This window comes from Mastigoproctus giganteus, chromosome 2, assembly GCF_048544385.1.
Source record: "Mastigoproctus giganteus isolate SK-2022 chromosome 2, ASM4854438v1, whole genome shotgun sequence".
Lineage (NCBI taxonomy): Eukaryota > Metazoa > Arthropoda > Arachnida > Uropygi > Thelyphonidae > Mastigoproctus > Mastigoproctus giganteus.
The window spans coordinates 91,480,598-91,492,878 of NC_143576.1; the positions used below are offsets into that span (position 1 = coordinate 91,480,598).

The following is a 12,281-nucleotide window of genomic DNA, read 5'->3' on the forward strand; positions in this document are numbered from 1 at the left end:
GGAAATTACCGACCGGACAGCCTAGCTTCAGTATTAGGGAAAATTATGGGGGCAATGATCAAGTGTGAAATTCAGGATTATTTAGATAGAAATGGAATTCTGAATGAAACGCAGCATGGTTTTGTAAAGGTAAAAAGTAAACTGCAGCCATTATCAACCCACTGCAGGATGGAAGCCTCCTCAACGATTCATGTTGAGGGAAATGGACCATAATCTGCTGGGCATCTCCGTAGCCAGGTGGGAAGGAGCAGCAGTGTGTAGCACACGCTTCTTGATTAGCCCGGGGTTCGAGCCTGTCACCACCAAATACGGAGGATGTGGAAAGGTCAGGGAATGACCACCGCATATCCCGGAGCAATATGGCCTTAGTTGCTAATGCTCCTAAAATCCAAATACAAAACCAAAAACCATAATCTGCCACGCTGGTCCAGTGCGGGTTGGCAGATCGACCGTATTTAGCAGTCAGGGGCTTGAACCCCGGTCTACTCAAAGAGCGTGTGCTACTGCACTCCCACTCCTGACCACTCGGCTACGGAGGCCCACCATGTTTAACAAAGCTGGTTAGCTATTTTGACAGAGTCACTCTTGAGCTGGGAATTTTTTAAAAATTTGTCTTATCTTTTGAATTTCTGGCGAGAAAATTTCAAATCTCAAATTTCAAAGCTCAAATCTAAATTGACATTGTCTATTTAGATTTGAGCAAAGAATTTGACTGAGTCCCACATGAGCGGTTACTTTATAAGCTGGAACAGGTTGGAATCAAGGGGAAAATCATTAGATGGATAGCAGGATGGCTTCAGGGAAAGGAGGCAGAGAGTTGTGATAAATTGTTATTCTTCAGATTCGGTTAATGTAAGAAGCAGGATTTCCCCAAGGATCAGTATTATGACCACTGTTGTTTTTGATTTTTTTTAAATGACATTGATGAAGGGATAGAGGGCGTGATGTCTAAATTTGCTGATGATTTAAAGATTGAAAAAGTAATTAATGATCACTGCCAAGCAGAGCTTCTTCAAAGTGACCTAGATAGACTTCATGAATTGTCAAAGAAGTGGAAGCTATGCTTTAATTCAGCAAAAAGCAATGTCTTACACCTGGGGAACAGTAACCCAAAAATAACTTATACACTTGGTGGAGTTGAACTAAAGTCAGTAGTCGAAGAAAGGGACTTGGATGTTACGATACGGTCAGAAATGAAGTTCTCCAAGCACTGTAGACAGGTTGCAAGGAAGGCTCATGGCGTCATATCGATGATTTATCGAACATTGATAGTAGAGATAAGGACGTCATAATCCCATTATACTGTATAAGGCTATTGTTAGACCACACTTGGAATACTTTATTATTATTATTGTTCTTATATTATTTCTCACTGACTGGAGGATTCCACCTCGTAACGGTTATTGCTACCAAGTACAGAGGGTGGTTGTTTTATCTGGTGTTACTGTTGATCGAGGAACTCTCTATCCTATAGGTGTTCAGGATTGCGACTTTCTGGAGTTCCTTGTAGGTGTTCTCTGGGAGACCTATTTTCTGTTAGGCTGTTATGCAGGGTCTTTGACACCATACTGGTAGTTGACATGATGATCGGGATGGTCGTTACTTGTTGCATATGCCACACCTCTTTGATGTCCTGTCTTAGACTAGTGTATTTCCTTATTTTTCCTCATGCGTTTTCTGGAGGTTGTCAGTGTTGGGCACCGCTATGTCAATCAGCTAGGTAGCCTTTTCCTTCTTGTCGACAAGGGTTATGTCCGGTCTGTTGTGCTGGATTGTCTTGTCCGTTATTATGGCGCGGTCCCAGTACAGCTTGTGGGTTGGAGTTTCTAGAACTACCTGGGGTTTGTACTTGTTATTATCATCATCATGTTTATTTCTCCTAGGAAACACCTGGTTACAGAAATTGACCAGGGGGTGAAGATACATATTCAATTATGCTACAGAATATAAGACTAAATACATGTAATACTTGTAAAAGTATCACATGTATACTTGTATACATGTGATATACAAGTACACTTGTATACTTGGAATACTTGTAATCTGCTTCAGGCTTACCACTTAATTAATATAAACCAGTAAAAACTTAATACTGCTCCATTTAAAGCATAACTTCTGATTTGACCCCCAGTAGCGGGAGATTCACCATATTTACATAAGCACAAATATTTACATCAGAACAGCGTACAACATGTCACCTGAAACAACAGAACTTGAGGGGTTGACAGTGATACACTATAATACAGTATAATACAAAATAAAAACTTGACAGTTCATTTTACTGTTAACAGCAGACGGTTTCTTCTGTGGGAGGTAGAGTGGGGTAGGTTGGACATATCTGGAAATCTATTTCATGATGAGGATAGGATTCCTAAAGCCCGCCTGCTCTTGTCTTGAAGACGAGGGCGCTGTATATGTTTCCTTAGATCTGTATCTGCAGATAGGAGTTTTCGAGCTTCTTTTCTCTATGACCTGGTCGTGTAAACTTTTTCGGCGTTGATATTTAGGTTATTAAATAGCTTCATAGGTGTTTGCCGGAAAGAATCTTCATAAACAATCCAGCTGTGTAAAAACGGCCCTGAGTTGCGTTTCCTTATCTGAAACTCGTCTTTGTTTATCTCATACTGTGTTCAAGTGTGGAGACCGGAACTAAAAAATAAATCGAGCTTCTTGAAAGGGTCCAAAGACTGGTAACTCGCCTGGTAATATCGGCAAGAGGGCGTCCATATGAGGAAAGACTTCGAATATGTGGGTTGCACAGCTTGGAAACTATTCACCTTAGAGGAGACTTAATTGAGGTGGTTAAGGCTCTGAGGGGCGTGAGTAAAATGAATGAGAACGAAATTTTCACGGTTATAAATGATTCTAGAACAAGGGACCATAATTTCAAATTACGGTGGGAGATGTTTAGACTGGATTGCAGGAAGTTTTATTTTAGCTAGCGAGTTATAAATTACTGGAATAAGTTACCTTCATGGGTGGTAGAGGCTGACAGTTTGGGGAAATTCAAAGGTCAGTTGAATAGTTACCTACGAGAGGAGGAAACGCATAGGTTGTCTGTTTCTTTTTCTCTTATTAATTACTTATTTTATTTAATTTTATTATTATTATTTTTACTTTTTTTTTTTTGGTTGGTGCAGCATAAGCCTTGGGCTTAACTTGCACCATGTGGCCATTACTAATACTAATGATATATACATGTCGTGTTGGAATATCAGTTTTTCCATCCTTTGACACGAATTCTTATTTAATCAGTATATAAATTCCAGTATGAAATGCATATCGATTTAAGGCATAAAAGCTTGCTGGCTCGTTTCCCGAGGAACACGTTATGTAAAGCATGCACACGAGTGATCTGTCTACAGTCCGCAGCTGTCTGTTTGTTAAAGATGAGTAAGTACACACTGCACGATTCTCCTCAAGAACAAAGAATGCAATCGAATAAAGATTTTCAACAAGAAGCTCTGGCTAGCTTTTTGAAACAAATCTAGGGTAAAACACTCGCGATTACGTGGGAAGAATACAAGGCTCTCTCTTTCGTACTGCAACTGTTCGATTCTTTTTTTTAAGTTTAGAACGAAATTGAATTGAATTTTTTGGCACTCGAAATTCTTTCTGCCTATTCGAAAAAAAATGAAGTAACCTTGCATTCCACGAAAAAAGAAATAATGATTGAATTCAAAGATATTTTTCTGACTAACCAAACTCCAATTTCACAATATCGCAGGAAAGTATATATATATATAGGGGCTTAGAGGGGAACAGGTATCCTGTGTGTTATCAGACACTCAGCCTAAAACACTGATGGATCCAATGTCTCTCTATTACAGAAGATTTAGGAGAAGTCCGGTTGGCCTGCCTCCCTAAAATCCACTCATGCACACCTTCTCGATGGTAAGCCCTGTTACGTCACTTAGGTGGCAACGAACGTGTAGAGTGGTTCTCTCCAAGACGCCTGGTCAGCGTGAAGAGGAAAAGACCAAACCCTCCAGCATATGGGAGCACAACAATACAAATGGCCCTCAGTCCCCAGCAGCTTTCACTCTCCCTCTTACGGCAGCGAGAGGATCAGAGTGGAAGCAGAGGGTGCTAAGAATCTCTGGGTACGACCAGGCTGCCATGCACGGAAACTGAACTTGGCCTGTTACAACGTAAGATCACTCATCGGTGAAGACAGGATATTAGAGCTGGAAAAGGAATTAGAAAATGTGAATTGGAATATCATCGGTTTGGCTGAAACAAGAAGAAGAAATGAATCACTTATAAGTTTATCAAGTGGAAATCTGCTGTACACCAATGGAAACAGTGAAAGGAGTGAAGGTGGAGTTGGGTTTCTGGTCCATAAAGATTTTAAAAACAACATTTTGGAATTCAAAAGTACATCACCAAGGGTGTCAAGGCTAATACTCAAGATTTCTAAGAGGTACAAGCTAAAGATTATAATGATTTATGCACCAACATCGAGCCATGATGATGAAGAGGTTGAAGAAATGTACACCGAAATTGAGAGTCTTCTAGATGAGCAGAAAACCCACTACACTATTATTATGGGGGACTTCAATGCTAAGGTTGGAAAAAGGCAAAACAGCGCAGAAAGAGGAACTATAGGAAATTTTGGAATTGGTGAAAGAAATAAAAGAAGTGAAAGACTTGTGGAATTTGCAGAATCTCAAGGACTGTCAGTAATGAACACTTTTTTCAAGAAAAGGGTGAACAGAAAGTGGACATGGAAGAGTCCAAATGGATTAACAACTAATGAAATCGACTTCATCCTCACTAACAGAAGATATATTGTGAATGATGTTACCGTCCTGAATAAGGTAAATGTTGGAAGTGATCACAGAATGGTAAGATGTACACTTGATATAGATGTAGGAAAGGAAAGGAAAAAACTGACTCGAGTAAATAATACAAAGGTCTTTGAGATAACAGAGGAGGAGAAAAAGCAGTATGTACTGGAACTTAAAAACAAGTTTGAGCTTCTGCAGACTGCTCAGGACCAATATATCGACGAGGAATATTACAACTTTCTGAAAGTGATAAAGCCCAAGAAACCTATAGGGAAACAGAAATCCAAAGAAGAAAAAATTAGTCAAGAAACACTTGTCATGATGAACCGAAGACGACAAATGAAGAGCAAGAAAAACACTGACAGGGAGAAAATTGAATATACTGAGTTATGCGAAGCCATTAGAAAGACTCAGAGAGGACATAAGAAGATTTAACACAAGAAAAGTAGAACAAGCATTAAGGGAAAACAAAGGATTTAAATCAGCAGCTATGAGCAGTAATACAGAAAGACAAATGATACTGAAACTGAAGAATAGCGATGGTGTACTTATTAACAGCAGAGAGAGCATAATTCAAATAGCAGAAGACTACTATAGAGAATTATACAGGAGCGAGGGAATGATACCAGCAGTGGGGAAGATGGATTGCAAAGTAGCAACACATACGGCATACCCGATATTCTTCCTGATGAGGTAGAACATGCATTGCAGAAAATGAAGAATCAGAAAGACCAGGGGGAAGATTAAGTTACTGTAGAGTTGTTAAAATTGGGAGGAAGAGACATAACACAAAAACTTGCAAGGCTCTTCACAAAATGCATTAGAAAAGGTGTGACGCCTAAGCAGTGGAATAATGCAATCATAGTTTTGCTGCATAAGAAAGGAGATAAATCAGAAATTAGAAATTATAGACCAATTAGCTTGTTATCCCACATCCATCTACAAGTTGTTCACAAGAGTCATTACTAACAGATTAGAAAGAATACTTGATGAGAATCAACCGAAAGAGCAAGCTGGCTTTAGGACAGGATTCTCAACTATGGATCACCTTCATGTAATATCACAGCTAATGGAGAAAGCAAATGAATATAAAACACCATTATGCCTGGCATTTGTGGATTATGAAAAGGCATTTGACTCCATACAGCATAAGGCACTGGAAAGACAAGGCATAGATACCCCATATATTATGATTTTGAAGAAAATATATGAGAGTGCTACCTCCTTTATTAGACTAGACAAAGACAGTAGGAAATTTAAAATTGAGAAAGGAGTTCGACAAGGAGACACAATATCTCCGAAGCTGTTTATTGCTGCCCTTGAGGAAGCTTTCAGAAGATTAGACTGGTCGCAGAAAGGAGTCAATGTGAACGGAGAGTATCTAAACCATTTACGATTTGCAGATGACATTGTGGTCATAAGCCACGATCCCAAAGAATTAGAGGAAAATCTTAATCAGTTATGCACAGTTAGTAAGGATTTTGGACTAAAGATGAATATGGCTAAAACAAAAGTAATGATGAACAAGTATGCCACGGAAAGGGAAATAATGATTGAAGGAGCAGTAATTGAAAAGGTGGAGTCATATACTTATCTGGGACAAGTTATTAGCTGTAATAATGATAAATGGCTGGAAGACAAGAGAAGAATAAATTTTGGATGGATAGCATTCAGGAAATATAGTCACATACTGAAGAGCAATATCCCAGTTTGTCTGAAACGTAAAATAATGAATCAATGTATACTCCCCACCATGACTTATGGAAGTGAAACTTGGGCACTCACCAAAAGAATGGAAGAGAAGCTGAGAACTACACAGCGAAGAATGGAACGAATTATATTGGGAATCAGACTGTTAGATAAGAAGAGAAACACATGGATTAGGCAGCAAACTCAAGTAAAGGACATTCTTATCAAAACTAAAGAACTAAAATGGTCTTGGGCAGGACACATAGCTCGAAGACATGATGATAGATGGACTAAGAAAATAACAGAATGGTATCCAAGAGGAGCTAGAAGAAAACCTGGAAGACAAAGTCGGAGATGGATAGATGAAATTCATGAGTTTTTGGGTAGTAAATGTATGGCCAGTGCTCAAAACAGAAGGAACTGGAAAGTTGCTGGAGAGGCCTTCATCCTGCAGTGGATTGAAAATGGATGATGATGATGATGATATATATATATGGGATCATGTCAATAAGTCAAGGGCGAACACGTGACTTTTTATATCTTAATGTGAAAATATAACTGTTTATAGCCAATGAAATGCTACTTAAATTTGTTCAAGTTTTCTGGTACTCATTCTCAGAGTGTTTTCTGTGATCTTAAGACTTTCGCTATTCGATGAAAGTAAGAAAATTAGTTAAGTGTAGGAACATGACTTATTAATAGGAAGTTGAATCAAAAGTTGGATTGTGTTTTTTTTCCGCTGGTCATTGATACCATTGCACATAAAGCGGGGAGAAGCGCATTGCTGTGTTTCAAACATCTCCTTTGGACAGGATGACGAGGTTTGTTTGTGAAAACTGGATTCAGATACTCGCGAAAATTCCCGCTGTTCACTGTTAAATTTTACAACAGGGGATCTGTTGCTGTGATGCCGTTTATGTCCTAGAAAACAGACTAATGACATCGTCAGCTGATAACGGTGGATAAACTTTTCGGCCCTCTCCGTTGAAGGATGGAGATACTCCCCTCATTTGGTTTCGGGCTGAAAGCGAAGTCTTCATTACACGGTAGATCTTCGATGCTTTTCGCCTAGAGTTAAACATCATACATCACTCGGCTTTCCACGTTAGTGAATGACATGACACGCACCATCACTTTGAATAAATGAGCAGATTATTACGCCCACCAACCGCCCATTCTCCTTTTGAACCATGCAGAAGGTAAACTCGTACCAACACGATAGAAAAACAAATAATTATTATAAATAAACAAATTCTAATTTTAAGGGATGTCCCGGCAAAACAATACCTTTCCTTTGATTTGTTCTCGTATGTGTAAAGTCTAATCGAATGCTCCCTGTAAAGGGAGCCGTTGAATTACTAATAAGAAACTCCTCTTTAAAAAAAGAAATATAATATGCTGCCGCTCCCCAAACTGCATCTCCAAGCGTCATCATTATTTAGGCCACAAGACCACATTCACCAAAAGGAGTTTTAATTATTATTTTTAAATTATTAATTACTTCTTACAATTATTTTCCAATATATTTTTATACCAGGTTGATCTACATGAAGCAGCAGAAATATTGCATCATTGACTTAAATAAATCTCCTTTAATTGTTCATCATAAATTACATAAGATATGAACGGGCTCTAAGTCATGAAGAAAGGCGTTAATCGGATTGCATTTCTCAATCCCAATATCTGTTCTAAATTTCAATAGTTAAAGGTTTTAGAACGTGTGGTTTTTATAGCAATATGAAAATTAATTCCTGATAAGAGAGTGCTATTTAAACATTTACTATGAATAACTTTGTGAATAAATCTCAATCTTTGAGTACATTTTCTAAAAACTTAAGGTTTAATTTTACTTTTGGCCAGCTAAGAATGATATTTACAATTATTATCCTCTTTGTTAAAAGAGGATATGATAGAGTAGAAATACATTTCTTCCAAAGATAAGGGGCAGCCCGTCATGGCCGTGAGAATAGTCTTTTTTAAATGTTGCAAGGCTTCCTCAACGTCTTTTGTATTAAACATAACAACTGAGAGGTTGTTGATATGATTAAACTCTGGTTTGCAATGTTTGCTTGGGTTCTTTAAGTCAATGTTCATTTCCTCGAACTAAAAGACAAACTGCAGCCAGTATCAACTCACTGCAGAATGGAAAGCCTCCTCAACGATTCATGTTCAGGGAAATGAACCATACTCTGTCACGCTGGTCTAGTTAATAGTTTTATTAGCTCATTTTAGAAAATTAGTGCAGTATTATAAAAATATATGCAAACAGTTTATGAAATCTCTTTTTAATGAATATATTCTACTCAATATAAATGTAGGAATTTTAATCTTCTCCTAAGAAGTCAGAAATTTTCCGGAATCTTAAACTGACTTTACTTTAACTGTTTTTAAAATAGCTAAGAAAGCGCTTCGTTCTAAAATACAACTCGGCATTAAAGTGACTCACCTCAATATTGCTTTGACTGTGAGCGCTTTGCTTGGAGTGTGTGAAAGGCAAATCTTCTGGGAACCCTAGAAAAAAGAAATCGCATTTCATTAATCTTACTGCACGAGTATTTCTCATTACTCACGAAACTAATTAAATCAATGAAGCTGTTTTTTAATTTTTCTTTTCTCCGCTGCATTACGTCACAGATGAAAGGAAATAATTTTCAAACAGCACAGCGAGAGATAGAAAGTCAGGACGCAAAAGAGGGATGGATTGGAAAAAAGCAAGTGGCATTACTTTCAACTAAATAAACGTATTAATTTGAGCGAGGGTTTGACTTTAATTCATATTTTAAGTAATTGCTTGGGCTTTCTGCAAATATCAAGAATTGGAACAGTTTGCTGAGCGGGTATAAAGTTTGCGTACTAAATAGGCTTAAATATTTTGAAGAAAATGTAAGCTCTTTAAATGCTCAAGTCAATATGGAACAAAAGCCTCATACTAGGATGGCTGTAGAATCATCATTATATACTTGACAATAGCCATAATTTGTGCGTAGCAGCGAGCAGACTACGTTTACCATGAAATGCACATCTTATTAGATGGAGGCACTTCTTGAATTGCCTTGCCGTTGTGCTATGCATTTATAAAAGACACCGTTTCAAAAAGAACAGAATACAACTAATGATTTAAATGTCATTACTCGTACCTCATTTTTTCGCTGTTGCGTCTCGAGTTATTCGAATAGGCATTACCACCCCCTCCTCTTTAAAAAAAAAAAAAAAAGTTAAATCAAATTAACTGCAGCATGCTTGTGTAGATTCCCAGTACTTTTCTCTTTTTTCTTCTTTGCAGTACTCTTTTTGCAGTTACACTCAGTAAATATTAAGTCTACAGATATTGTTCATCTTGCACCCATTGCCAACATCCACCCATCTGATTCTTTTAGCTCGGCCTTCATGTGGACGATTTTTGACCATTCTGTGCAATTCCTCTCAAACGGTGGGATCGCGAGCCATTTCTTCTTGGGGGCTTCGTTATGTATGTCTCAAAATAACATTGCAAATATCAAAATACCACTGCGCTATTAAGTTTATGAAATGATCCGTTAGGAGGAGAAAGGAGTAGGAGAATCCGAAGAGCAGAGTGAGACTTGAAAGAGGAGCGTTCGTTGGTCGAAGACGTTCGAGTGCCACTGCTCTAGTAGGGTAGTATTCTGAATATCCCTTTTCATCCCACTCACACTGGTGTAGCCAATTTACCTCCATGCGTATTTTGTATCAAATGAGGAGATGCAAAGCCAGCAGGGACAATGAAATGTTTCAATTCAAAACATAGCTTTTTTTTAAAATCTCCTCTAATATTTTGTGATTTAAGGTCACATTACCTTTCGAGTATTACTAGCTGTAGTACAGAGAAAATTAATAATAGGTGTCACGGGATTAATTAATCTTTAGGTTTCCTCCGCTCACTCGTGGGAGTGAATAAGAGAAGTGATTGACGTTGAACCGCCTATTGTTTTTCTCTTTGTTGTTATAATACTTCTCAACGACCCCTTTGAATATCCCCTTTTAACTCAATACACTTTTGCCACCGATGCTGCAGTGCGTTGAGTCCAGCTACGAAGAAAGTTTTCACTTGGGCCTTCAGCAATGCATCCACTGTCTGTGGGAAAAATTGATGCCAGCTAGGTATTTTTCATATGCATCCCGCATATGAATATGCGGGATGGTCTAAGATTTGGAAGCTACGCTAATGCAGTGCACTGCACTCATGCTGTACAGTGATAACATTGACAGATTTGTGAGCAAGGACGTTGTCCTCGTGGAACAAGGCTCCTTTGCTGAGTTTTTCCTTGGCGTTTGCCTTTGATGTTTTCAAGCAAACGCCTCATAGGGGCTGTGTAATATCCTCCTGTGACTTGTCTGGCCTTTTTGGAAGTAATCCACTAGCAATACTTCATTAGCATCCCAAAAAACAGATGCCATCACCTTGCCATCAAAAGGAACTGACTCGACTTTCTTTGGAGGGGAAGCAACGCTGCTTTTCCCCTGTTCGGACTACTCCTTTGTCTCTGGCTAAAGGTGATGGACCCACGTCTCATTCATGGTCACAAATCTTACAAGGAAATTTGCTGGATCTGCTCGAAAAGTTGCAAATGTTTACTTAATTTAACAACACTTGTGCATTTTTGATCTGTTGTCAACAACTTTGGGACCTATTGTACTGACTCCTTTTTCATAGAGAGAGTCTGTTTTATGTAGCACGCACGCACGTTCAGGTGAGCTGTTCAAGATGTTCGAAATTTATCGAACTGTCATTCGTCGTTCAGATCATGCACACTGTCAACTTCTGGAGTGATGGAGGTTGCAGGTCTTCCACAGTGTAGGTCATCTTCCAGGCTCTCCCTCCTCTTTTAAATTCTGCTTCCCACTTTTTTAATCATGGAATAGGAAAGGACATCCTTCCTAATGTTGTAACCATATCCCATGGCGTAGTCCCTTTTTCTAAAATATCGGATGACTAAACGGTAACTGATTTTGTCCATCTTTCATCGCCTTCGTGGATAGCACAGCTGATATAATCATAGTCCTCCCCACATCGCGTGAAAAAGACCGGAGTTCGAATCCCGGATGAGAGGAAGTTTTATAGGTTGTCTGTCTCACAACGTGGCTGACTGGCTTAGTCGGTCTCGGGCGAGTGGAGCACGGTTTTCTCTCCATGAAACTCGGATTTTTCGCCCAGCAAAAAAAAAAAAAAAAACAAAATGACCACAGGACACGAAAAACTTATAGACATTATATACGACACAATATGGCCTAAGTTGTTGATGAACCTAAAAACCTACAACAATCAACCAACCAACCACCTTTCCTCATTCCCACAACTTTGTTGAATTCAGGACTTGTAATTAAAAAAAAGGCATTATTGAAACTGCATGAAAACTTGGTGGGTTACTTGAAATGCTAAACATTAAATACAGAAATTTTTAATACTGTACTCTTTCATGTGCAGGCCATAAACGTTTCAAACACCTTCATACTAAAGAACTGAATTACCTGTTGCGTCAACACACAACTTGCAAATTGTGAATAAATTCAGCATATTTCCTTCATATGCTAAAAGTTCTAAATCTGTCCAAAAGACATTTATACAGATTCAGAATTAAAAAATAAGATAAAAATAATCAGTTTCACTACCTCATAAATACTGAAACATTACTTAGTCTGTACTAAATACTATTCAAGGTAAACTGCAGCGATAGGAGGCACAGAGCCTTTATTCATAGAGAGAAATTTAATGTTTCCGTTTCCGCACAAGAAATTAGTCACTACTTCTTCTGGCGTTATAACCCATGGTGGGTCTTAGCCTTC

General features: G+C 38.4%; 1 protein-coding gene across 5 annotated transcripts in view; it reads right to left on the bottom strand.

Moving 5' to 3' along the window:
* The window catches only part of LOC150089422 (GTPase-activating Rap/Ran-GAP domain-like protein 3), a 503,165-nt gene that overhangs the window by 68,711 nt on the left and 422,173 nt on the right, over window positions 1-12,281 (bottom strand). For all 5 annotated transcript variants that reach the window (XM_090389444.1, XM_090389443.1, XM_090389447.1 and 2 more), the window contains exon 6: window positions 8,926-8,990. In XM_090389444.1, coding sequence (XP_090245570.1) covers window positions 8,926-8,990 — 65 coding nt within the window. The remainder of the gene's footprint in view (window positions 1-8,925; window positions 8,991-12,281) is intronic.